Source organism: Bufo bufo, chromosome 6 (genome assembly GCF_905171765.1).
Source record: "Bufo bufo chromosome 6, aBufBuf1.1, whole genome shotgun sequence".
Taxonomy (NCBI): Eukaryota; Metazoa; Chordata; class Amphibia; order Anura; family Bufonidae; genus Bufo; species Bufo bufo.
In genome coordinates, this window is record NC_053394.1 from 82,824,581 (window position 1) to 82,852,084 (window position 27,504).

Here is a 27,504-nt window from a genome sequence, read left to right on the forward strand (position 1 = left end):
ACTGAAGGTTCCCTCCTGGAAATTGGGTCCCAAGTTTATTGGGCCTTATAAAATCTTGTCAGTCATCAATCCTGTTGCCTTCCGTCTTGATCTTCCACGGGTTTGGAAGATACATAATGTATTTCACAGATCTCTCTTAAAACCATATGTCCAGCCCACGGTACCCTCCTCTTTGCCTCCTCCTCTGATTTTGGTTGATGGCAATCTGGAGTTTGAGGTTTCCAGAATTGTGGACTCTCGCATTGTCCGCGGTTCTCTTCAGTACCTCGTTCATTGGAAGGGTTATGGTCCTGAGGAGAGATGTGGGTTCCGGTGTCGGACATTAAAGCCACTCGCCTCATCAGGGCATTTCATAGGGCTCATCCTGAGAAGGTGGGTCCTGGGTGTCCGGAGTCCACCCGTAGAGTGGGGGGTACTGTCACTACCAGAGCTTTGAGACGTTCTCACAGCTCTGTTTCTCTACCCCTGTGATGATGTCACTACCAGAGCTTGGAGGAGTTCTCACTGCTCTGTTTCTCCGCCCCTGGGATGAGGTCATTACTCTGTTTCCTTCCTCCCAGCTGTTCTCTCTATGTTTGATTTCTCTGCCTTTAAATCACCCCTCCTCCTTTTGTAGAGTGTGGATTATATTTCTCATTTGAGTTGTAGCTCTTGCTTGAGTATCTTCACTTGTATGCTATCTTTTCACTGGACCTGTGTTCTGCTGCAGCAAGTACTCTGGATAATTGCCACCTGTCTTTGGATCCGTCTTCTCTGCTGCCACAGCTCCTTCAGCTAGTGTGCAGACATTGTAGTGTATCTGTTTTGTTTTCTGACCGAATCCGAGGCGACCACGGTTCCCTCCATATACTGAGCAGGGCACAGGGTTACAGTGTAATCAGTCTAGGTACGCGGGCATGCCTCGTCACCATTAGGATCCGGGTATGTGCTTAGCAGTATAGGAAAGCTTGAGGTCTGACAGGGGTCACCCTTTATCCTCCCTAGTTTGGGTCCGGTCAGTGGCTCTATTTTCTGTGTATGCTCTAGTTGCTCACTTACAGCCGTGACACCGCACCACAGGAGGGGAGGAAGCGGTCAATGAATTGATCGCCTGCACCACCCCTAAGTTGTCACAATGAAAGCGTATTTTCTATCGCGAAACTCATCACCCCACAACACCACCGTAACACTATTGGGAAGAGCTTCAGTAACGCCAAGTTCCGCACCCATCCCCTTACTCACCCATGACTCAGGCCACCGCCCGCACACCAATGCCCCTGACAATACACCCCAAATCCCACCTCCCCCCGCGGCGTCCGAAAATGGCTCAATCAAAATTATCAATCCCCTCCGGCAGGACCAATGCCCTGCCATTAAAATGTTGTAAAAACCCACCCCACACCTCCAAATCCGTCTTCAACTCCTTCCCTAACCTAATAAAATGGTGTGGAGCCGTCGCACTCGCCGCCGCCAACAAATAATTCTGCCCATCGGCATAATGCGACAGGCGAAGTTCAACTTCCCCAACAACAATTGAAGATGCTTCAACCGTATCTTCTTCGCCCTCCCTGCCCTTTCCACAGCTACCCGCAAATACCGTACCTTATCGTCAGGGAGTCTACATTCCATCTTAACCGTATCGATAGTGATCCCCAAAAAACTCAGTTCAGTCGTAGGACCAACTGTTTTATCCTCCGCTAACGGAACCCCAAACGATTAAAAAATTGCCTGTAACGAACCCCAAACAGTTAACCGCACATACCCGCGAATTCGCCGGACCCAGAAAGAATCATTTAAATAGTGAATGATGGACGAACAACCCGCCACATCCACCTCCACCCATTCCAAAAACGAGCTAAACCTTTCAAAATACACGCAAGATACCAAACAACCCATAGGTAAACAGCGGTCACGAAAAAACTTCCCTCCCCAACAACATCCAACAAATGAAGGCTATCTGGACTAACCGCATAAGGCGAACCGATGCCTCAATGTCCGTTTTAGCCAATTGCCGGCCCAGGACCCAACTTCCGCACCCAGCCCACAGCCGCATCAAACGACGTATAAACCACGAACAAATGTCGGGTCAATACAGTCATTTGACCGACGCCCCTTTCGGAAAGTAAAGATGGTGTATCAGCCAAAATTTATTCGTTTTTTTTTTTTTTTGGTACTACCCCCAACGGCAAAACCCGTAAATTAGCTAACGGAGGTGCATCAAATGGCCCGTCCATCCTACCGAACCTCACCTGCCAATTTATCTGCCACCACTTGGGCGTGTTCGAGTGCCGAACGCAAATGCTTTCCCCCCCCAAACTGCCGGCAAAAGGATCTGACGGAATCATAAACCCAACCGTAAACCCATCCCTCAACCATTCCGCCACCTCCTGGTTAGGGTATCTATCTAAGAACGGACCCATCCTTTCCACCCGTACCGGCGTCCCACCCTTTTCCAGCACCCTCCGCACCCCCTCTTTGCTTAGCCCCCCTAAAACACCGGTTTGCTCCGTGATTCCCCCCGCAACTGACACATTCATGCTTGAATTTGCACTTTGCGCTGTACTTACATCCCCCCCTCGTTAAACAGGAAGCACTGTCCCTGAGCTGATTGGGTGGGCGCAGCTCAGGTAGGCCGTAATAGTACGCGCTGGGCGGCAAGTCACGTCCCGCTGCGGAGCTGGTCGGGAAGGGGTTAAGGGAAACCTGTAATCAACTTTATGCTGACCTCAGAGGGCAGCATAAATTAGTGACAGCAATGCTGATTTCAGCTGTCACTCATGAGCTAAAAGTGGTTGCCGAGAACCAGCATCATAATCATTGCAACACAGGCCTTGAAGAGTCAAATCTACCTTAGTCGAACGGTCCATGTGCTATGCGCTGGGCTGTGAGCCGGGGAGACTGATGTGCAGCGGAGCAGTGTTTTCTTGGCGAATGTATGGATGTCGGCTAGGGCCCCCGTGCAAGGCGCAGATTTATTGGCGTGAATGCATTTGTTAAGAGAACAATCTATGAAAAGAACGTGTTTGTTGTCTATAGTGCACCTGATCAACCACTGAAGTTAATGTTGTCCCTGTAAATAAGCACGCATGAGAATCATAGTAAACTTTATTGGGCATTGATCACTGAGCAAGGCTGGATAAAGTTCACTCCAGTGGTAATAGGAGATTATTGTATACATGTGCTGTTAGCTGGCTGTTTATTGTATTGAAGTGATGGTGGTTTCTCATCTTCCTGTATGTTACTGTACACGAAGGAAGTGGTTGGGTGACAGGCCTGCCCCTTCCTATTGTTACCCCTTTTGTGGCTATAAAATAGAAACTGGGCAGGGGCAGGAGTGCTCAACAGAAGCTCTACGATGAAACACCTTGTCTGACTCTGGATGAGTGTTACCTTTCCTTACACAAGAGCTTTTATACATGTGCTTTTAAGCACCGGAGAAATTCTTTATGGTTGGCGCACTTTTAGCGCAGCTTGGATATGTGTCTGACGCAGGCGAACTTCTACAACAAAGTGGCGAGCCAGGTATAACAAGGGAACCGATGGATTTTTTTCCTCTGCACAGCAGATAAAAGGGGAGAGAAAGTAAACTGTAATTTTGTCTGCTGCGTCAGAGGAAATTTCTGCTTGGTAAAATAAAGTTTTTTGCTCTAAGTACTAGGGAAGTGCTTTTCCATTGTGTAGTTTTTGGTGAATCTGACTTGATTGTACAAAGATTGTATGGTGACTGATGTGTGTGCTGACTAGTACAGAGTATTGTTTTTTTGTTGTAACTTCTGTTTTTGTGTAACTTTTATGTTACCGTGATTTTGTAAGTGGTGATTTTGGATTGAAGAGACAGCATTTAGAGAGGGTTTTTATTAGGGTTGTTTCAGGTATCGAAAATTCGATACTTTAACACCAGTATCGATTCGGTACCGTGATGTTCCGTTCTTCGATACTAGACTGCACAGCCTAGTATCTCCTCTTGTAAGAGAACATGGCTTGTGCCGCGCAAGTTCTCTCCGGCCAGTCAGTGGAGAAGGAGGGAGGGAATCCCTCCCTCCTATGACGCGGCCGCTGCTGAGCCCAATGAATGGTCGGGTAAATAATGCAGGAGGAGGGACGTGGGCTTTAACAGTGCAGCAGGGCAGGCAGCCCACAGCATAATCCTTACCATACACTGTATAGAAGGACAGCCCTGACCTGCGCTGTGTGCTACAGTCTGTAATACATATTGCAGGCTGCTGAACCTGCTGCGCTCTCATTATAATAGCAAGAGCACAGCAGGGCTGTCATTACCATACACAGTGCAGCACTGCAGGGCCGATAGTTCTAGTAGCTTAACTGTGCAAAACTGGTTACTAGAAGTTCCTGTGTTGCACTGAAAGAGTTAACAGGGACAGCTCTGATCTGGAAAGGGTTACCCAGGCCCTGCCACTCGCTGTATTTCTGTGATTCAGGGCAGCAGGAATGAAGGATGAGCAGCTTAGCCAATAAAAGCAGCGCTCCAGACTAAAAATATCAAGGAGCCATTGGCTGCTAACCTGAAAAATTTAGGAGCAAAATGAAATTTTTTAGTCGCCAAATTTAAAATGCATATAATATAGCTGGGATTCTTAGGACTAGGAGCATGGGGTTTTCTAAGCTACAGCCCACGCAGTTAGAGGTTGTGCACTCATTTCCATGACCTGTCAGACTAACCAGATTCACGTTGGTAATACCTAGGTGCTGGGTCCTGGCTCATTCGCTTCCGCTGCTTATCTTGGGTTTCTCTATGAAAACGTTAGACTGCAGTGGCATCAAGACAATTACTGGCCACAGTGGAGATCTGCTCCCCTTGCATCACATGACCCTTTAACATAATGCAAGGGAAGCAGACAGGAGTCCATGGGTGCAGCCACTGGCATCTAATGTGTATGTGGACCTTAGTCCTGAAGAGGGGCGTCACCCACCACAGCGACTGTGACCGGACTATCAGACAGGGCAGAGGGCGGCTTTGGCTGTGACCGGACTATCAGGTACGGCAGAGGGCGGCTATGGCTGTCACCGGACTATCGGGGGGGCTGACTGTAGGGACTGTCACCAGGTCCCCAAACACAGCGAACACTCCTGACGGAACGTCACCTCCGCCCCACTGCCCGTATCCAGCACAGTACGGGGTTCTCAGAGGCACCTTTCAGAGAACTCCAGTGGGACACTTGACCTAGCACTGTGGCCCCTTGGGTCTATGGACTGGTGGGGACCCCAGTGTGAGAAAACCCCTTCTTTGCTGTAACACATGGCAGTTATGGTGAACCCAGGATTGTAAAGGGGTACTATAAAATAAAAATACACTTTATAAGATATAGTAAAATACAAATAAAAAAAGTTAAATCTCCAGGAGAGCAGAATTGCATACATAAAGTGTGGTTATAATTAACCACCGAGCAGCCTCTGCAGTACATGATCTAAACCTGGAGATCACACCGCTGTCATGTGGGAGGTTTCACAGGATCCATTCGGCTACAAGGCAGACTTACTATGTAACCTCAGCACTGAGGGTTAAAACCACTGTCAAAGCCAGCATGAAATCTAAGCTGAGCGGCTTCATGACCTATTTCAGGGCAGAGGAGACAGATTCCATTATAAAGAGCCCAGCCTCTGCTCGTCAGTCTCATTACCTGGTATGTGGAGGCCGCATCGTGCTCGGCAGAGGCACAGTCCTGAGGCAATGTGTCAGGGGGAGCATTACACTATACATGAATTATAATACACGGCGCAGAGTGGACACACGACTTAGGAGCTCCCCGACCTGTCTCCAGTGAACGGGCGGCTCTGACGAATCAGTGGGAGGAGCTCTCCTCACCTACCAGACCAGCAGATTGTAGTTCGCGGGTTAGACCTGGCAGCCAATGGCAAAGTGGGTAGGTGGGGCTTTCTCCTGACACCGGAGCGCGTTGGCTAAGTGTAAAAGGAACCACAGAATAAAAATCTGGCGCGCAGCAGACTCCTTGAAAGCCCTTTTTTTTTTTTCTTAAAGAGACAGAGCAGCAGAGGGTTTAGGCGCAAATGGCGACATGACTACAAAGTCTTGTTGCCATTTTCTAAGTCGCATTGGCGACCATTTTGGTCGCCATCTGGAGAACTGAAAAGAGAGAAGGCAAGTCAGGTCAGCCAGATGATAGACCCTCCCTGTCTGCAGTTTATACCGAGAGTAAAGACATGTGCTTCTGCGGATGGGCGGGGTGACTGCATAGTGTGTATATGTGAGCAGTGTAAGGGTATTGGGCTAGGGCTGCACTGCGACTTTTTGTAGGGCGACTGATTTTAACTATTGAAAGACAGCTGCAGTCCATAAGATTGCATTCAACTGAACGCATTCATTTGGATTGCTGCTGTCATTCAATAGTTAAAATCAGTCGTGCTACAAAAAGTCGCAGTGCAGCCCTAGCCTAAGCCTGCCTCAAAGGCAGGCAAAAAACATGCGCCAGCCAGCAAGATTGGGGTTAATGTGACTCATTAACCCTAATCTTGCCACTACCATGTTTTAAACATGATGGGGGTTACTTATTTTTAATGTCAGGCTAGGCACACGCTTTTGGACTGGACTCCATGTGCCTCACATTAATAAGTGAGGTTTTTCTGTTTAATTCAATCAACGTTTTACGTTTAAATAATCAAAAGTTTTTTTTGTTTTTTTCACGTGGTATCGAATGGTATTGAGTATCGCGATACTTTTTTATGGTATCGAAACCGAATCAAAATTTTGGTATCGAAACAAATCACATTTTTATACTGTTAGCCTGTAAATCACCCCCAGAGTGGAGGTTTGCTCTGGTTTCGGGGGTGGGGGACAGGGAATAGAGAAACTGTTTTTGCTTAATTTGGTTTTTTCTATTGCTGGATTTTGGAGACTCCATCTGGTCTTCCTTTGTGTGTCAAGCCATGTGGTTTTTGTCGGCCATCTTTGACTTCCTTTGTGTGAAGACTATGTGGCTTTGGCAGACATCTTGGTTAGTTTTGGTGCTGCAGGTTTTAACAAGGAATTCATTTTAGTTTGAGCTGGTTCACTTTTAGCTTTTAGTTTTGGTGTCTATGGAAACCGATTAGTTAGTTTTTTGCCTCAAATGTCAGTTTTGTCCAGAATAGTTATTTTGTCTTTTTGTAACCTATGTACAGTTTGATTTTGTTTTGGGAAGTTTTGTGCTGGATATAGGTTGAGTGTTCGATGATGGTATAGCTCAGTGACCAGTCTGATACAGGAATCATTGTGTGAGCATTAGTGGCAGTTTAGCTGTGAAATTGTCCTATAGTTGATTCTGCTTAATGTTTGAAAATCTGTGGCTGTTACACTGAATTGTAGAATTGTTTGGCATAGTTAATACAGGCACTACAGTGTAGAAAGGAGGTGCTTGTAGTTCTGTGCCAAAAGTATTGGGACAACTCCTAGAGATTAATAGCTAGCGCTAATTATGAATGTACTGTGAGGTGTAATACTGAGCTGCGCTAGGAGAGTGAATGGTTGTCTGAAAGCCCGACGCATGCACAGGGTGCTGTAAGGGAGTTGTCTGCTCTCTGCAGGAGGACAGAAGTTGAACATTTCCAGTGCTAAGCGCAGCTAGAGTCAGTGAAACAACCGTTGGAGAGTAATGTGTCTGGGGTTAGAGGGAATGTATGGGCTGTAAGCATGGAGAAGTCTGAGGACTTGTGGGTCAGATACTGAAACAGACTCAGGGATGGAGATGGACAATTTGTATTAATACAATGGCAAAAGATTCCTCTGAGTCAATGGTAAGAGGACTCAATTCAGATGGTAGTGTGGGATCTAGTCATGCTAGGATGGTTAATGTTGTGCAGCAAGGCAGATCACATGTGCCCAGAGAAGGTTTTGTGCAGGGAGACAAGCTATGTTTTGCATGCAGGGGATTTGGGCACATTGCAAGATATTGTGACGTTGCTAATGGCAACAGTCACAGGTATGTTAAGTACCCCAGAACCACAACTAGAAGTAAAGTGGTTTACTGAGCAAGGTGGGGTAATGGTCCCAGACATGGTTCTTTGCAACGTCATAGAAGCCAGAGACAGCTAAGGTTATGGATCCTGAAAGCAGATTTTAAATCTCAATATGAACTGTTAAAATGTGAAAGAGGAAAGATCGGTTCCTGGAATTCAGCAGTTTCTAATTTTGTGTGCTAGAGAAGGGGAAATGAAGAGTTGTTGTTGAGGTCTTTGTAAACCATTTTACTGTTTGCATAAAAATAAAAAAAAGAGGAACTGTTATGACCTAATTTAAATTGACCTTTCCCTGGAAACCAGTTTTGGGTACCTTGTAATGTGAAATCCTGCTTCTTTGGTAAAATGAATCTGAAGTTGGTTTGGGGCTGGGCAAATTGGTATTTCAATGACTGGTGGGAAGAAATTCTCCTACCAGTGTTTACGGTTTCAGGCGAACCCTCTAAGACATTGATGTGTTATTTTTTAGTTATAATTTTCTTTTCACTGAATACTTCCTGTAACTGAAGTTTTTTTGGTAGAGAATGTGCTTCAGTGTTTTTTTGTTATTGTTTGGACATTTTTGATTCTTGAGGACAATTCATGCCCCCTCCCCCATTGTTTTGTGTTTTAGAACCTTGCTGCGTTTTGTATAGCATCGCATTACTGTGGGTTTTGCGGTAGAAAAGAGGATTTGGTTTTAAAACTCTTTTTATATTTACTTTCCATAGGCGGATTGTGCAAGCAGGAATAACACACTTTTATTGGTGTTGTAAGGCTGGGTTCACACTTGAGCGTTTTACAGCGCGTTCAAACGCGCTGTAAAACGCTCAACACATGAAAACCAATGCTTCCCTATGGCCCTGGTTCTCACTTGAGCGTTTTACAGCACTGAAAAACGCGCTGTAAAACGCCCTACGCTCAAACAAGTACTTGAGCTTCTTTGGGGCGTTTTGACGCGCGTTTGTGGCTATAGGACATTGCAGTCAATCACACAAACGCGCGTCAAACGCGCGTTTACTATTGCAAAAAACGCTCGTCAAAAACGCGCGTCAAAAACGCGCGTTAAACGCGCATATCAAAAATGCTCAGGTCTGAACCCAGCCTTAGGGAGACATCGTACAACTAGTAAGGCTGGGTTCACACTTGAGCGTTTTACAGCGCGTTCAAACGCGCTGTAAAACGCTCAACACATGAAAACCAATGCTTCCCTATGGCCCTGGTTCTCACTTGAGCGTTTTACAGCGCTGAAAAACGCGCTGTAAAACGCCCTACGCTCAAACAAGTACTTGAGCTTCTTTGGGGCGTTTTGACGCGCGTTTGTGGCCATAGGACATTGCAGTCAATCACACAAACGCGCGTCAAACGCGCGTTTACTATTGCAAAAAACGCTCGTCAAAAACGCGCGTCAAAAACGTGCGTTAAACGCGCATATCAAAGACGCTCAGGTCTGAACCCAGCCTAAATAGGCAGCAGAAGGCTATCCCCATTAACAACTACTGGAGGAGTCACATTGATCTGGAGAAAAGCGGGTTTCATTTATTGGGTAGCCTCAGCTGGCCAAACACATGCGCAGCTCAGCAGTGGGTATAGCCCTTTAGGAGGCATACTGGGAATCCAGCAAAAGGAGCTCTGGCTTGAAGGCCCTGTGGGAGTGGAAATGGCATTGAGAGTAGCAATAGGCCGCTTTCAGTGCACAAGATTTCTAGCTGTCCAACATAGGCTGTGTAAAAGTCGGAGTCAGACAGACGTACTGTGAGAAGGAGCCGGGCGGTACCCTCAGTGTACGGTCAAAAGAGTGTCCCTGGACGCAGGCAACATTAGTAACGGCTTGGTTAACCAAGGATGTGTTGTGGCAGATCTATGTTCGGGGGAAGGGGTAAAAATAGTCCCCTCGAGGGGTCAGACGGCTGAACAGTACATGAGATCTAGTTATGGAGTGAAGGCCACAAAGCCCCTTAAAGAATGGCATAGGTGGTCCAAGGGTAACGCTTGGGGTATCCCTCTGGAAGAATGTAGCTCAGCTGTGGCTTCAGAAGACAATAATGGTAAACCAGCAGGGGGTACAGAGGGCGGTTTCAGTCTGGAGGAACCGCATTATGTACACCTGGCCTGGGGGAGGGATAGCTGCAATTGGTGATCCAGTTCCTGAAGTGGAAGAGGCTCTTTTTGAGCTAACTCTGCTAAGGCAGGCTGGATCCACCTAGACTGTTGTAGTTTGTCAGATGTCTCTGCTGTCATCAATGCAGTTAACTCTTTCTCTCTCATCCCTCCATCTCTCTCATCCCTCCCTCATCTCTTCATCTAACCTTGAGACCATGCCCCATGTTGAATCCAGCTTCTCCTCTTCCTGGTTTTGAGGATGATGAGAAGGGGGGGAGCAGGGGAGTGGTGCAGAAAACCATTTTCAAACTTTTTACTAACTATTCTAACCTCTAAACTGTCAATCAATTTTCGAACCTAGTAGGGAATCATGTTGAGAACCATCACAACTGCCTTTACTTTGACGGTACTTGGGTCCGATTTTTGCAAAGAGAAAAATCACGGCCGATCCATGGCCTGAATGTTCCACTGTAGCCCTTTATTCAATCAAGGATGCCCCCAGGCAGCCCCACAGGTTATCACCCATTAACCAATGGGTTTGGGAGTCTCTTCCAGACCCAGACTCAATAACCAGTGTTCATTCTAGTCAACCAAGTGATTGGGTTGTGCTAAAGAAACATCCGAGGACTGGACTAGAGCTGAGATATCTTGGGCCATTCCAGGTGCTGCTGATGATGCCAACCTCTCTGAAGTTCGAGGGACAAGACAACTGGATCCACACCAGTCACTGCAAGAAGCTGCTAAACTACGTCAAAGAATGAAGAGTATCTCTTTCGTTTGTTTAGTTTAGTTTTTAGGGAGGGAAACTTACCTCAAACTAGCAAGGGCCACAAGGAGACATTTGTTGATGGCACATAATATATTCCTAGAGGGTAATATCAGCTATAGGTTTAATAGTAGTTCTGGCTCCTCGCTTGTTAATCTTGTATGGGTGTCTGGGCAGCTAGGCGTCCCGCAGATGTGGTAAAGGGGATAGGTTTGTGGAATCCTCCAGTTGTGAGGAAGGTAGAACGGTCAACCTTACTAATGAAACCCCCGATCTCTTTAATAACACACAGACCAGATTATATCTGCTGGAAAGAAGGGTGTGATGTTCAGACTGAGGAAGCGATCCCCAGTCTATTCAGTTCTTACTGGAGGCCCGTGACTGTCAGAAGTTCTTGTGTGGAGTTGACGGGTCCGCACCATTTCCTATGCGGGTTAGCTATTTATAAGGTAATTCCCCCTAATGCCAGAGGTTCATGTGTCCTGGTGAAGCTTATCCCTGCATCTTACATTGCAGCCGATTGGGAGGTCTTGGGGCTCACTGGTTTTCCACTGGATCTGGGCTAAAGGAAATAGGACATGTACTTATGGTTTCCTTATCATCCACCATGACAGCTACCATGGAGAGATGACCCTTGACCTCTATAGGGGCAGGAATAGAGTTTAAAAGACCACCACCCACTCTCACATCAGTGTTTTCCTGCCCCTATGGAGCACCTACACACAGCACCTCCAGAAGGAGGTATTCTTAGGGGTACCTGGATACACCTGAAGATTTTATCCTGAACTCCCTCTGCCCTCCTGCGGTTCATTCCTATGCTGGGTAGAGGTGGAGCAACGGGAGGGAACTAGTCCTCAGCTTGGGGGCCTGCTTTCCCTCCACAAAGAACCCGGGGTCTTCCTTCCCTTCAATATGAGGAAGCTGACCGCAAATCCAGCGCTGCACGCCGGCCTTACCATTGCCGCGCGCTTGGATACTTCCGGGTGGGGGCGGAGTTAGACGTCAGTGGAGCGCATGCCGCCGGGCGCGCTGTGATGACGTCAGACGCCGCTCAGCTTAAAAAGGTGGTAAAAAAGACTTCCTTGCCATTCGAGGACTCTTCTCAATTGTCCGATCCTATGGAAAGGAAAGCCGATGCCCTGCTACGCAAATGTTGGGAGACTTCTATGTATGGTATCAAGACCAACATTGCCGCCACATCTGTCGCCAGAACCTTGTATATCTGGCTAAACGAGCTTGAAAACCACATAAAAAATAAAACCCCTAGGGAGGAAATTTTAGGTTCAATTCCCTTACTGAGGTCTGCCACTGCCTTTTTAGCGTACGCCTCCGCAGAATCCATATGTTTTGCTGCTAAGGATGCAGCTCTATCTAATGCAGCACGTCGCACCTTATGGGTTAAATCCTGGGGAGGAGACAGAACATCTAAAGCAAAACTTTGCTCTATTGCCTTCTCCGGCGAGTATGTGTTTGGTCCTGTGTTGGACACAATACTGGAAAAGGCAGCCGACACAAAAAAGGGTTTTCCTGAAGAGAAAAAGAAAAAACCCTTTCGTCCCTTTTCCTCTCAGTCTAAATCATATAGAGGCAAAGGTAAAACGGATTGGTCGAGTTATCCCAAAGGGGGCAGGAGCAGAGGTTTTCTCCTCAATCCACAGAATAAACAAACAATGACTCCAAAGTAGGGGGCAGATTGAGGAATTTTCTATTACCCTGGCAGGAAGTAACCCAGAATCCTTGGGTCATAGACTTAATCCAGAACTGATATCGTATAGAACTTGCCTCAATTCCCCCCCTCCCCCAAGAAAGTTTCAACTAACTTCACACAACCTCTAAACATTGCAAAAAATCTGGCAAGGAGTCCTAGATTTAAAATCAGCAGGCGTAATAACAGCGGTCCCCACCCCAGAAAGAGGGAGGGTTTTTTACTCATGTTTATTTCTGGTCCAAAAACCAGACAGATCCTCCCGTACTATAAGAAATCTAAAAGGATTAAATCAACACATTATACCAGAAATTCAAAATGGAGTCCATTTCCTCCATCATTCCACTAATCAAAAAAGGTTCATACATGACTTCCATAGACCTAAAAGACACGTATTATCACGTCCCCATACATCAACAGTCTCAGGCCTACTTAAGATTCGCCCTGGAAGACGAAAAAGGCGTAATAAATCACTTTCAGTTTACAGCTTTACCCTTCGGCATCTTCTCTGCCCCCAGGGTATTTACGAAAATTTTAGTAGAAATTACCGCTTTTCTCAGACTAAAAGAAGTTAAAAATTTTCCCTACATAAACTACTTTCTCATAATAGGAGACTCCTCAACAAAAAACACACAATATAACCGATTACATCTTACAAGAAATGTCCAAACTGGGCTGGATGATAAACATAAAAAAAAATCATGTTCAACTCCAAATACCCAAATAAAATTTCTAGGAGTACTTTTGGACTCTGTGACCCAGTCATCATCCCTCCCTATAGAAAAGCTGGTGGATTTCAGGGAGATGGCACAGAAATTTCAGGCTCAGAAAAAGTGCTCGATAAGAATAGCCATGAGCATTCTAGGATCCATGACATCCTGTATCACTACGGTGGTTTGGGCCCAAGCCCACTCCAGAACAATGCAGGCTTGGATCTTAGGAAATTGGGACAGGAAGCAGTCCTCACTGGACAGGAGAATAATAATTCCACACCACGTAAAATTAGATCTAAACTGGTGGAAGGTAAGGAAAAACTTGTTAAATCACGCAGCCTGGGAAACAACCCCAGAGGTCCAAATCATAACGGACACAAGCAGTCAGGGGTGGGGTGCCAAAGTAGACTCCTCAAACTGGCAAGGCAAATGGTCAGACGCAGTAAGTATGAAATCTTCAAATTACAGAGAACTGCGTGCAGTGTGGGAAACCTTAAAAGTAGCCCAGAGCCAACTTCTAAAGAAACACCTAAAAGTATTTACGGACAATAAGACAACAGTAGCCTACTTAAAACACCAGAGCGGCACAAAATCCCAAGGTTTAATCCGATTGGCAGAACTAATTTTCCAGTGGGCAGAAGAACATGTCCTATCAATAACGGCGGTCCACTTAAAGGGCTCAGAAAACCTAGAAGCAGACTACCTGAGCAGAAAAACCTATAGATCAGGGAGAGTGGTCCCTGTGCCAGGATGCTTTCCTAAAAATTTGCAAAAAGTGGGGAACTCCGCAGATAGATTTGTTCGCGTCAAACGCTTCTGCTCCCTGAATCCCAGAGACCGACCGTGGGCAATCGATGCGTTCTCAACCAGGTGGACATGGAACCTGGCATACGCTTTTTCTCCCTGGTCCATAATCCCCAGGGTACTTCAAAAAATCAAGAGGAATCCAACAACCGTAATACTGGTGGTCCCATGCTGGTCAAAAAGAAGCTGGTTCTCCATCCTGAAAGACCTAGCCTTAGAGGAACCATGGGAAATCCCATACCATCCGAACCTGCTATCACAGGGCCCAATCAATCATCAGAACCCCAGCCTGTTCCGTCTGTCAGCCTGGATCCTGAGGGTGAAATGCTGAAAAGTAAAGGTCTCTCAGGGAAAGTCATCAATACCCTAAAATTGAGCCGTAAAAAAGTAACCACGGCCATAAATATGAAAAAGGTACTGTTCCTGGCTAGGGGATACCTGCCCTAACAAATCACCACTCTGCATCCAGAAAATTCTAGATATTCTCCAAAAGGACCTAGACATGGGGCTTAAACCTAACACATTAAAGGTGCAAATATCGGCACTAGCAGCATTCTATGATTCCGACCTATCAAACCACAGGTGGATTAAACTATTCATGAGCGGCTTCCAGAATAAGACCATCCCTTACGAATAAAGTACCACAATGGGACTTAAATCTGGTATTAAGAAGACTAACAAAACCCCCGTTCACTCCCCCCCCCTCCCTCTACCTAGTAATCTGGTAGTTCTCCATGGTAGCCGTCATGGTGGATAATAAGGAAAACCGTAATTAGACTTACCGGTAATTTTGTTTCCTTGAATCCACCATGACGGCTCAGATATTCCCACCCTAAGTAAACTTTATCAGAGTATGAAGTAATACACTTTTTTTTTTTTTTTATAAAAAAAAAATAAATGGAGTCACTGGTTGAATATGCTATTATAATATTCATTAGGCTGCACCCACTTTGGTAATCTGTAAACACTGAGGGTGAGAGTGGGTGGTGGCCTTTTAAACTGTGTTCCTACTTCCTACCCCTATAGAGGTCAAAAGGTCATCTCTCCATGGTAGCCGTCATGGTGGATTCAAGGAAACAAAATTACCGGTAAGTCTAATTACGTTTTTTTTGTTTCCATTTCTTCTATACAAGATGTTCCTGATGTCTAATCTACAGTTACCGAAGCCCGAACAGACGAGACGCCCTGGAGACCAAACCATGGACCAGATGAAGAGGATTCAAAACCAGCCGGCAACCAACGCAACCCGTCACCTCCCGAAGAAAAGAATCTGAGTCAAGATTTGTTTTTAAGATTGATTTGCTTTGCCCAAAAAAATCTGCGTGTCAAGATTCACTTTCTGTTTTCCATCTGTTTTTTGTTTTATGGATTCAGGACTTTTTTTCAAAGATCGAGATTCATCGAGGGACACTGGGGAGCATATGACAGAGGAGGATGTGTTAATAGGATGTGTTTTTAATATATTACATATTGTCATCATGTCTGTGTCAGGATAAACATTGGAGTGGATATCTTCCTGTGGCTGTGTCCAAAGAACGAGGCAGCACTCCAAATATGCATGAAAGGGTGATGACCCCAAATTTTATTCCCCAGGCAATGTTTCTGCCTACTCAATGAGGCCTTTGTCAAACCCCACATGTTCCTGTGCTTCTTGTGAAAAGCAAACCCAGAACTGGTGTGTGGTTTTTTTTTTGTTTGTTTTTTTTAGGGCAGGGCAGCTGTAACCAACACCTCCAATCTCATTGATTGGACTCCAGTTGGCTGACACCTCACTCCAATTAGCTTTTGGAGATGTCATTAGTCTAGGGGTTCACATACTTTTTCCACCTGCACTGTGAATGTTTACATGGTGTATTCAATAAATACATGGTAACATTTAATTCTTTATTAGTTTAAGCAGACTGGGATTGTCTATTGTTGTGACTTAGATGAAGATCAAATCACATTTTATGACCAATTTGTGCAGAAATCTATATCATTCCAAAGGGTTCACATACTTTTTCTTGCAACTGTATGAAAGGAACGTGCGTTTGTTGTCTATAGTGCGCCTGATCAACCGCTGGAGTTAATGTTGTCCCTGTAAATAAGCACGCATGAGAATCATAGTAAACTTTATTGGGCATTGATCACTGAGCAAGGCTGGATAAAGTTCACTCCAGTGGTAATAGGAGATTATTGTATACATGTGGTGGTAGCTGGCTGTTTATTGTATTGAAGAAGTGATGGTGGTTTCTCATCTTCCTGTACATGAAGGAAGTGGTTGGGTGACGGGCCTGCCCCTTCCTATTGTTACCCCTTTTGTGGCTATAAAAGACTGGGCAGGGGCAGGAGTGCTCAACAGAAGCTCTAAGATGAAACACCTTGTCTGACTCTGGATGAGTGTTACCTTTCCTTACACAAAAGAGCTTAATACACGTGCTTTTAAGCACAGGAGAAATTCTTTGTGGTTGGCGCACTTTTAGCGCAGCTTGGATATGTGCATCTGATGCAAGCGTGTCCTTTTATTCAGGATGACGAACCCTCCCAGGCATTACCCCTGGTTTAATAGGGCTGATTATGCGGACAGGTGTTTTTTAATGGGGTATCCCGGTTATGTTATCGCCTATCTGCAGAATAGAGGATAACTACTAGACTGTGGAGGTCCTACGGCTGGGACCACCACAGATCATGAGAATGGGTACCCACACCCCTCGGAGTGCCCCAAAATGAACAGAGCGGTAGGTTGTGCATGTGAATTGCCAATCCATTCCTCTCTACAGGATTTCTGGAAATTGCCGAGCACTGTATTTGGCAATCTTCCGTACAGATGAATGGAATGGCAGTGGGTATGCCCAACCTGCCGCTCTGTTAACCTCAAGGTGCTCCGAAGGGAATGAGATACCCGTTCTTGTGAGAACGTAAAAGCCAGAATACCCCTTTAATAGAATTAAGCAGAAAGCAGCAGCACACATTGTGGAATACGTGCAGAAAAACTGCAGTGTCGTACAGTACCAGCAGAGTGTATGAGATGACATGTATGTAATGTACACTTTGCAGATGTTTTCCGTGCAGAAATTGACCTGCTGTGCGGATTTCCAAATTTGCCGCATGTCAGTTATGCTTGTGGTTTTAGCTGCGGATTTCACCCTTTTCAGTAGATTGGTGAGATCGGCGGCAAAACAGCTTCGAATCCGCTGTTAGACACTTCAGATTTTGGAGCTGGATATGCTGCAGAAACGCATACAGATTTGTGCGGGTCTTGTGTGCGTTCACTCCCAATTGTGTGCGGGTGGCCTTAAGGTGCCTTTACCCATAGGTTTTAGTAGTTTTTTGTGCAATTCTGTTTTGTGGGGTTTTTGCTGAAGAAAAATGCCAGCTCCAGGTGATAGACTATGGGAAGACTGAAATGAAGGACATACGTTTTTGGCTAGTGGTAACTTTTGGCATGATTTGTATGAGAAGTGGCGATTACGGGGTTCAGCAGCGCGTCACTTTTAGCCCATCGCACATCAGTGAAGTCGGCAGAGGCTGATTGGCCATTGACCTTACAGGGAAATTTCCAAGTGGGCTAATGCCCAGGGGGGGGGCCGTCTGGGTCCTCCTTACAGCCGGCCAGTAGAAGTTTTTGGGGATGTGTTTTGTGCTGCTGGTGGCAGTATTTTGTGATGGACTGTGGTATTTGGCTCTGTTGGGATGGTATAATGTGCCACAACATGGTATTGCTACCACTGCCTTCCATCAATGTGGACCTGACGACAAAACGGGGCCACTTTAAGTTCCCAGTCCGAACTGATGGCAGGAAAAGGGAAAGGACTTATTTTCAGGACACCTACCATAATACCCACATCTGTGTAGAACTAAGTTCTTTGAATGTGATAACCTATGTACATCGCCACTGGGGCCGTCAATGCCTGTTCCATCCCTTTTTGATGGCAGCCGCCAGCACAGATGCCTGTATAAATCAAAATGATACAGTACTGAGGCCACACTAGCGATACAGTACTGAGGCCACACTAGCGATACAGTACTGAGGCCACACTAGCGATACGTACCTAACCTTATTACAATTATGAGGTGAACGGTGTATGTCACTTACTATATTCATGTTGTCTTCAGGGTCTGCAGTGTATCGGACGTCCTGAAGATCTCGTCTAGCTTTCTGTGCCACATCCAGTGACTGTGTGGCAAGGCCACAGATCAATACGGTTACTGCAGACAACAACCACATCCTGGGACCACTGAACAACAGAAATGGACACGTTATAGTCTCAGACTGACCAAAGAACTTACACAAGATGACATTTCATCTGATAGAGATGTGAATGTCATTATGTTTCAAGGACTACATAACCAGATGATTTCTATGTAGCTGCTTGAAACTGCCTCTTCCATATCACAAGTGCCTCCCCTAGCCCTTTGCTTCAAGCTGCCTGTTTTATTCAACACTGAAGAGAGAAAGGAAGGGGAACGAAGCTGTAGAGGCCCCTCTCCTCCACAGAAGTGTCAAGAATGATGTATGGACTGTAGAAGAATGCTTAAAGGGGTTCTACAGTTTGTTTTAACCGATGCTCTATCCTCTGGATAGATCATCAGCATCTGACTGACGGTGGTCCGACACCCGGGACCCCCGCCGATCAGCTGTTTGAGAAGGCAGTGGTGCTCCAGGAGCGCCGTGGCCTTCTCGCTGTTTACCGCAGGCCCAGTGATGTCACGACTTGTAGCAATGGCCTGGGCGGGGCTAAGCGCTGTTCACTTGAATGGAGCTTAGCCCCGCCCAGGCCATTGATACTAGTCGTGATGTCACTGGGCCAGCGGTAAACAGTGAGAAGGCCACGGCGCTGCTGGAGTGCCACTGCCTTCTTAAACAGCTGATTGGCAGGGGTCCCGGACGTCGGACCCCCGCCGGTCAGATTCTGATGATCTATCCTCTGGATAGATCATCAGTTTAAACAAAGTGCAGAACCCTTTTAAAGAGGACCTTTCAAAGGATTTTATTAATTAAGATAAGTACCTGTACTAGCCACCCAGCCTGTTTTGTTAAAATGGCGCTCCTACGCTGCTCAGTATGCAAATACTGAGCATCGGAGCAATGAGGTGGAGACTGAGTCTTTCTCTGTGGGAGTCTCCTTCTCCCTGGCTGTAGCGCTTTCCAATCATACTGGAGAGCGTCACAACCAGGGAGAAAAAAAATAATAATAATCCCTAGCTGTGACGCTCTCTGATGTGATTGGACAGTGCTACAGCAAGCGATTATATATATATATATATATATATATATATAAATTTCCAGTGCCTATAAAAGCTCCTCCTGGACGTATGCAGTATTGATATTAGTGAGAAGCCATTACAATATGGCGCTGGCACACAGATGTTTACATTAGTTCACATACCAAAGTAAGAGAGTGCACAATGTGCAGATGCCAAGTGTTATCTCTTTTCTTAACTTTCTAGCCAATGAAACAATGCATGGGCCTCAGTGGAGGAATGCCCTCCCTGAAGATATATAAACTGCTTAAACTTACTGTAATAGAGAAATTGTCTTTGACCCACCTGTGTCTGTCTCTACCGCGTGTGGATTTTAACCCCTTGGGTTTCCTTGATTTGAAGCAACAGAGTGTATCTTAAATGCTTTAATTGAAAGCTGCTTCAACATAGCTTAGTTTTTTTTTTTTTTTTCTAAGGGTTCCTTCTTAAGTCTAGGAACTGTGCAAGTAACAGAAGGGGTGTCTAGTAGAGAGAGGGAAGTTCTTTAAAGTAACTGTCCACCATGGATTACATAAGGGGCCCAACACTGGATCTCCCATGCTTTACACTGCATGTGACTGACATGAATGCAGTCCTCAGTGATTCCTTGATCTGTCAGTGTGACCCCACCCCCTGAAGTGGCCACATGCCTGGGCAGAGAGAGGGGTTTGTAATACTTTGAGGGTCACATGACTGATAATGTAACAGTGGACAAGCTTCCCCTGCAGCTGCGCTGATCACGTAGAACGCGCTTTGTTTAATTTGCGTGCCTAACGCACTTTATATAACTTGCATAACAGATCAATGCTCGCAGTATCCACCGTATTTAGAAAACAACCCATTTTCTGGGGTCTCTATTGACAGATCCAGTATTTTTAGGACTGCTACAGAAACAAACAGCTTCCCCCAAATTGTTGTGCACATCCCCCAACTACTATGGCAATAAAATTCAACAAAGCAGCTAGTAAAAAGACAGAAGAGGCAAGTAATACAATACAAATGGCTGGAGAGCTCTATGCATTATCCATACATTACTGCACAGAAGCAGTGCCTCGTACGTACCAGGCAGGGGGGAGCAGCAACAGCAGCAGCACTACCACCAGGACACTGATAAAGACAGGACTTCAGCCTCTCCTCGCGCGCCGCTGCTCAGTTCAACCCATAGACTCCTCCCTGAAAAGGCGGGGTCTGAATGTACCTGCAGAACCGACCAATCAGAGCGTCCTGTAGGAGAAAGGTCCAATCGGTGGGTGTCCTTTGTGTCACAACCGTGTCATAAATTCTGTTATTGAGCGGCGACGCGGGTCACGTGACGTTGGGTGCTGTGATGGCCGAGCTCACACCGGGCGTCCTGCCTTTGAGCGGCTACGCACAGTTTTAACCCCTTGAGGACCGGGCCAGTTTTGGCTTCAAGGATCCCAACTTTTTTTTTGTTCCTTATTTTTGTACCAGGCTTTTTTCTTTTTTTTTTTTGCTGGACAAGTTGTATTTGGAGGCGTGTGTATGTTAGCATTAGGCTACATGCACACGAAAAACAGTCATTAAAAATGGGTAACTGTCCATTTTTAACTGACTTTTTTCCACTCTTGCCCTTCTGTGAAACTGATGTAAAAAACTGACCCATTCGATTGTGTGCGGGCAGTCAGTCAGTGAAAAACAGTCATTTTCACGTCCATTATCCACTGGCTGTGTGAATAGCCCCGTAGACTACCATTGGTGTTAAGGCAACTTTCACACTAGCGTTAATATTTTCCGGTATTGAGATCCGTCATGGGGTCTGAATACCAGAAAAACACTTCAGGTTTTGTTCCCATTCATTGTCAATAGGGACAAAACGTAACGTAACTGAAACGGAGGGCACCAGAGATGCATTCTGTTCCGTTTGGTTGCGTTCCCATACCGGAGAGCATGCTACAGTTTTTCTTCCGACATGAATGGGGGAGCAACATCAATTCATGACCCACAATGCAAGTCAATGGTGGCGGATCCGTTTTCTCTTCCACAATAGAAAACAGATCCGTCCCCCATTGACTTTCAATGGATTCATGACGGATCCGTCTTGGCTATTTTACAGATAATACAACCGGATCCTTTCTTAACGGTGATTGAGGACGTTGTATTATCAGTAACGGAAGCGTTTTTGCTGAGCCCTGCCGGATCCAACAAAAACGCTGGTGTGAAAGTAACCTAAAATGGACAATGTGATGGCGGTTAAAAAAAAAAACAGTCCATCACACATTGTGTGCATATAGCACAGAAAAAGCACTTCCTATTCAGATTTTATGTATTTTTTTTTTTTTTATATGACCTTCATGATTCGTGCTGTGCAGGTGTTTACCCTTCTGACGATACCAAGTTAGTATTTTATGTTTTGGGACTTATGAAATTTACTTATTGTAAAAAAGAATTTGTATGTTTTAACTGATATTTTATAGATTTATTTTATGCACTTATTCCGCAGCGCTTTACAGATATTTGCACCCAACTGTCCCCAATGGGGCTCACATCTAAGGTCCCTATCATTATGTCTTTGGGAGGAAACCCACGCAAACACGGGTTCGAATCCAGGACCCCAGTGTAAGAAATTATTATATATAAATATATATTAACCCGTAGAGGACCTGCACCGTACATGTACAGCTCAGATGTCCCTGACTTAAGGACCAAAGCTGTACATGTACGGCGCTGTGATCGAGCGGGTGCAGGAGATGCAGGGGTCCGGCAGTCACTGATAGCCGGACCCGTGCTGCATGCGCCGGCATCGGTGAAATCCCCGATGCCGGCGCATTAATCCTTGATGTGCCGCGGTCAGCGCTGACCGTGGCACATGCGATGTCCTTCCGGGTATCGGAGCTGCCATCGGATCCCCGTGCTGCTGTGACGGTGACCCGATGGCATGGAAGGCAGCACGATGCCTTCCTTAGGCATCATGGCTGCCTTCCGGGAGAGCCTGTGAGATCCAGCCCCCTGGATCTCATAGGCAGGAAGGCTGTAAGCGTATTACAGTCTGTAATACACTTACAGCCAATACATGACAATACAGGTATTGTCATGCATTGTTAAGGGGATCAGACCCCCAAAAGTTACAAAAATAAAGTTTCCCCCCCCCCCAAAAAAAAAAAGTTTCAAGTAAAAAAAATATATATATATCCTTTTGCCAAAATAAAGGGAAAAAAATTGTAAAAAATAGGGGGGAGAGAAAGTACACTAACCCTTCAGGTGAACACAGTCAAAAAAATTAATAAAAACTGTGCTAAATAAACCATTTTTGATCACATTACATCACTAAAAGTGCAACACCAAGCAGATCAAAAAGGCATATAGCCGCCAAAATAGTACCAATCTAACCATCACCTCATCCCGCAAAAAATTAGCCCCTACCTAAGACAATCGCCCAAAAAATAAAAAAAAACTTTGGCTCAGAATATGGAGACACTAATGCATGATGGGCTCCGATATTTTCCTGACAGGAATATATTGGCAAAAGTCTCAGCTTTTAATATCTGCATTATGACTAGCCAGTATAGTCAGTGGCATATCCGTTTGGTGCATTTTTTTCTGTGATTTATATGATTATATTTTCATCCGCACAATGCTCCGTTTTGTGTAGGATGCCCTTGTGGTGCATGTGGACCGCGCCGACATCCTCCACCGTATGCATTTTTTTGCTGGGGATGGTCGTTTGCTGCGGTCCACATGCGGTGGGGCTGCTCCCCCAATGAAAAACACGCTACAGTGTTAGGGGTTGAGCAGCTCCCCCAGATTTGCCACTATATTCTGTGTTTGTGTCAGAATATGGAGACACTAAAACATAGTTTTTTTTTTGTTTCAAAAATGCTGTTATTGTGTAAAACGTAAGTAAATAAAAAAAAAGTATACGTATTCAGTATTGCCGCATCTGTAACAACCTGCTCTATAAACCACATGACCTAACCCCTCATATGACACCATAAAAAAAGAAAAAACAACAACGGTGTCAAAAAAGCAATTTTTTTTGTCACCTTACATCACAAAAAGTGTAATATTAAGCGATAAAAAAGTCATATGCACCCCAAAATAGTGCCAATCAAACCATCTCATCCACGCAAAAATCTAAGACAATCACCAAATACTGAAAAAACTATGGCTCTCAGACTATGGAGACACTAAAACATGATTTTTTTTTTGTTTCAAAAATGAAATTATTGTGTAAAACTTACATAAATAAAAAAGTAGACATATTAGGGTATCACCGCGTCCATAATAACCTCTCTATAATAATAACACATGACCTAACCCCTCAAGTGAATACCGTAAAAAAAAAATTTGTCACCTTACATCACAAAAAGTGTAATAGCAAGCGATCAAAATGTCCTATGCACCCTATAATAGTACCAATCAAACGGTCATCTCATCCCGAAAAAATTGAGCCCCTGCACAAGACAGTCGCCCCAAAAAATAAATAAAACTAGTGGCTTTCAGAATGTGGGAAACACTAAAAAACTCATTTTTTTCCATAAATGCTTTATGTAAAACTGAAACAAACAACCAAAAAAGTAGTCATATTTGGTATTGATTGTCGCATCCGTAACAACCTGCTCTATAAAAAATACCACATGATCTAACCTGTCAGATGAATGTTGTAAATAACAAAAAATAAAAACTGTGCCAAAACAGCTATTTCTTGTTACCTTGCCTCACAAAAAGTGTAATATAGAGCAACCAAAAATCATATGTACCCTAAAATAGTACCAACAAAACTGCCACCCTTATCCCGTAGTTTCCAAAATGGGGTCACTTTTTTTAAATTTCTACTCTAGGGTGCATCAGGGGCACTCCAAATGGGAGATGGTGTCAAAAAAACAAGTCCAGCAAAATCTGCCTTCCAAAAACCGTTGGTGTTCCTTTCCTTCTGCGCAATGCCGTGTGCCCGTAAAGCAGTTTACGACCACATATGGGTGTTTCTGTATACTAACAGAATCAGGGAGCCATAAATATTGAGTTTTGTTTAGCTGTTAACCCTTGCTTTGTAACTGAAAAAATGGATTTAAAGAGGACCTTTCACCGATTCTTACCCTATGAACTAACTATACAGATATGTAGAGTCGGCGCCCTGGGATCTCACTGCACTTACTATAATCCCCGGGCGCCGCTTCCTTTCTCCTGCTATGCCCTCCGGTATCTCCGCTCACATAAGTTATAGTAGGCGGAGATACCAGTCCCTAAGTTATGGTAGGTGGAGTCTGCCCTAGCGCTGGCCAATAGCAGCGCAGAGCTCACAGCCTGGGAGGTTATTTTCTCCCAGGCTGTGACTCTGCAATGCGATTGGCCAGCGTAGGGCAGACTCCGCCTACCATAACTTAGGGAACGGAGATACCGAGGGACATAGCAGGAGAACGGAGCGGCGCCCGAGGATAAAGTAAGTGCAGAGAGATCCCCGGCGCCGCTCCACATGTATGTATAACTTAGTTTCATAGGGGTAAGAATCGGTGAAAGGTCCTCTTTAAATGGAAAATCTGCCAAAAAGTTTAAATTCAGAAATTTCATCTCTATTTTCCACTTATTCTTGTGAAACACCCAAAGGGTTAACAAAGTTTGTAAAATCTGTTTTGTATACCTTGAGGGGTTTAATTTCTAAAATGGGGTCATTTTTTGGAGTTTCTACTCTAGAGGGGTGCATCAGGGGGTCTTCAAATGTGACATGAAGCTAAAATTATCCCAGTGATATCTGCTTTCCAAAAACCACATGGCGTTCCTTTCCTTCTGTGCCCTGCCGTGTGCCCTACAGCAGTTTACGACCACATATGGGGTGTTTCTGTAAACTACAGAATCAGGGCAATAAATATTGAGTTTTGTTTGGCTGTTAACCCTTGCTTTGTTAGTGGCCAAAAATTTATTAAATGGAAAATCTGCCAAAAAGTAAAATTTAGAAATTTCATCTCCATTTTCCATTAATTCTTGTGGAACACCTAAAGGGTTAACAAAGTTTGCAAAATCAGATTTGAATACCTTGAGGGGTGTAGTTTCTAAAATGGGGGTCTTTTTGGGTGGTTTCTATTAGGATCGACCGATTATTAGATTTTTTTAGAGCCGATAATCTGTAAACTTTCATTCGATAGCCGATAATTAGACCATATTTATATATTATAATATATATTATATTAGTTGGTAGTATCTGAGGTGGTGGAAATTTGCATTGCACTAGTATATTATAAATGTACGGTAAAATTATTAATTAATACAGCCCTTAGTTTGTAGTCAATTTATAATTTACATTTTATAATATACTAGTGCCAAATGCCAATTTCCACCCCCTCCCCCCATCTTCTCACAGACTTTATTTAACCCCTGTCAGACCTCAGATCAGACTTTATTTAACCCTATCAGACCTCAGATCAGACTTTAACCCCTATCGGATCTCAGAACAGACTTTAACCCTATCAGATCTCAGATGACTAAAATAAAAAAAAAATCCACACCTCTCCTGCGCCGCAGCTCCTCTTTCACCCCCTCTGGCCCGCCCTTGTTTAATATGATTAACTCCTCCTCCTCTGTCTGAAATCCCGTGCCTCTGCCAGCTGGATCGGGTGCGCAGGCTGGCGCATAGCCCATTGAAAGTCCCTGTTCCTCTGCCCGTAATGGGCAATGCAGTGCGCACCGCGCCGGCAATGTGTGGAGCGGCGAGGACACAGGATTTCAGACAGAGAGGATGAGGTAATCATATAAACAAGGGCGGGCCAGAGGGGTGAAAGAGGAGGGGCTTGGTAAGCAAGCGCAAAGGGGCCTGTCCGTCTGACAAATACCATCAGTTGCATACGTTTTGATGATCCGGCAGGAAGTTCCAGCGACGGAACTGCCTGCCAGAATCCTCTCCCGCAAGTGTGAAAGTACCCTAATACTGCTGCAATGTAGTGTGTTTGGCCTCTTTGCCCCTCGCTGCTCTGCTTCAGAAACCCCAGATTCAGTACAAGTTTGTTTTTGTAAATACAGTGGGGGGCATTATCAAACTGGTGTAAAGTAGAACTGGCTTAGTTGCCCATAGCAACCATCAGATCCTATTTTTCATTTTGGACAGCTCCTTTGAAAAATGAAAGGTGGAATCTGATTGGTTGCTGTGGGCAACTAAGCCAGTTCTACTTTACACCATAAGGCTAAGATGGGCGAGCACTCATACATTTAGCATTAATAGGTGATAAAAAAAAAAATATATATTCAAATAAAAGCACATAAAATGTTGAAAGGATCAGACAATAGTACGATTGTCCTGGGTAGTAGCAGATTGTAATCAGACGGTAATCAGACGGTTTTCAGGGGCAATTAATGTCCTGACTCAAAACAGCTAATAGTCCCAACGTAGATTCATATAATCATGTTGTTCCTTAAGTTCTTATAAAAATAATACCATGAGGGCCTATAAGAGTATCCTTGAGTTTTTTTTTTTGTGAAAGCACCTATATGGTCCGCTCTTGCACCTGCGTACTTCTTGGGTGAGATATATCGTAATGCACATACCGTATGTACAACGACCATAGAGCCTTTTATGGAGTTTAGTGTCTTAATATAGTCCTACTTGTGCATATAGACACTCTAATATCGAGTTATTCTCTTACCTCCTCCTTATATTTGGGTCGTCCCTGATGCCTTGGCGAGGGCGAGCGGCGCAAAGTGTGATTGGCGTCTCGCGTCGCACTCACTCGAGCCAGAGCACCTCAGATCACGCGAGAATAACGCTGGGTTTCCGGCGCGTTGTCTCCCTATTGCCTTGGTTGCCATTTGTTTAGTATTCGAGCGGAGGGTTATGAGAGATTTAATTTCTTCTAAAGTTGTTTCTGCATGGCCATGCAAATCTCTTGGAGGACTTTGTAGCGGGTGCGCCCACCTTCCGACCAGACGCTTTCGAATGTTACACTATCCCTTCCTCAGTGGTTAGGTGTTGCCCGCCATGCCTCCTTATTTTATATTGACTCCAATTAAGTCAAAAATACAGAAACCGGATTCTCCACACTCTCATCAGTTTCCAAAGTAAATGCATGATCTGGTGCGTTTTCTTGCGTTTTTTTTTATAAGTGCGTTTTTTTTGTCCAAGTGTTTCTTATGTCATGATACACTACAGTATGTAGTGAAATTTCAATCCATACTTGCTTTTGGGTCAATAACCGTGAATTTGCATCAGTACAATCACCATACTCTCATAATACATTCCAAGTATACACTACATGTATGACATACACTCACCTTAAGATTATTAGGAACACCATACTAATACGGTGTTGGACCCCCTT

The 27,504-nt window shown here is 44.9% G+C and overlaps 1 protein-coding gene across 1 annotated transcript in view; it reads right to left on the bottom strand.

The window, feature by feature from the left end:
• LOC121005372 (lysosomal acid lipase/cholesteryl ester hydrolase-like) overlaps positions 1–20,402 on the bottom strand; it is a 91,516-nt gene extending 71,114 nt beyond the window's left edge. The window contains exons 1-2 of the mRNA XM_040438063.1: positions 20,306–20,402; positions 18,096–18,237 (exon numbers count right to left, since the gene is read on the bottom strand). Coding sequence (XP_040293997.1) covers positions 18,096–18,227 — 132 coding nt within the window. The 5' untranslated portion in view covers positions 18,228–18,237; positions 20,306–20,402. The remainder of the gene's footprint in view (positions 1–18,095; positions 18,238–20,305) is intronic.
• Positions 20,403–27,504: the final 7,102 nt, after the last annotated feature.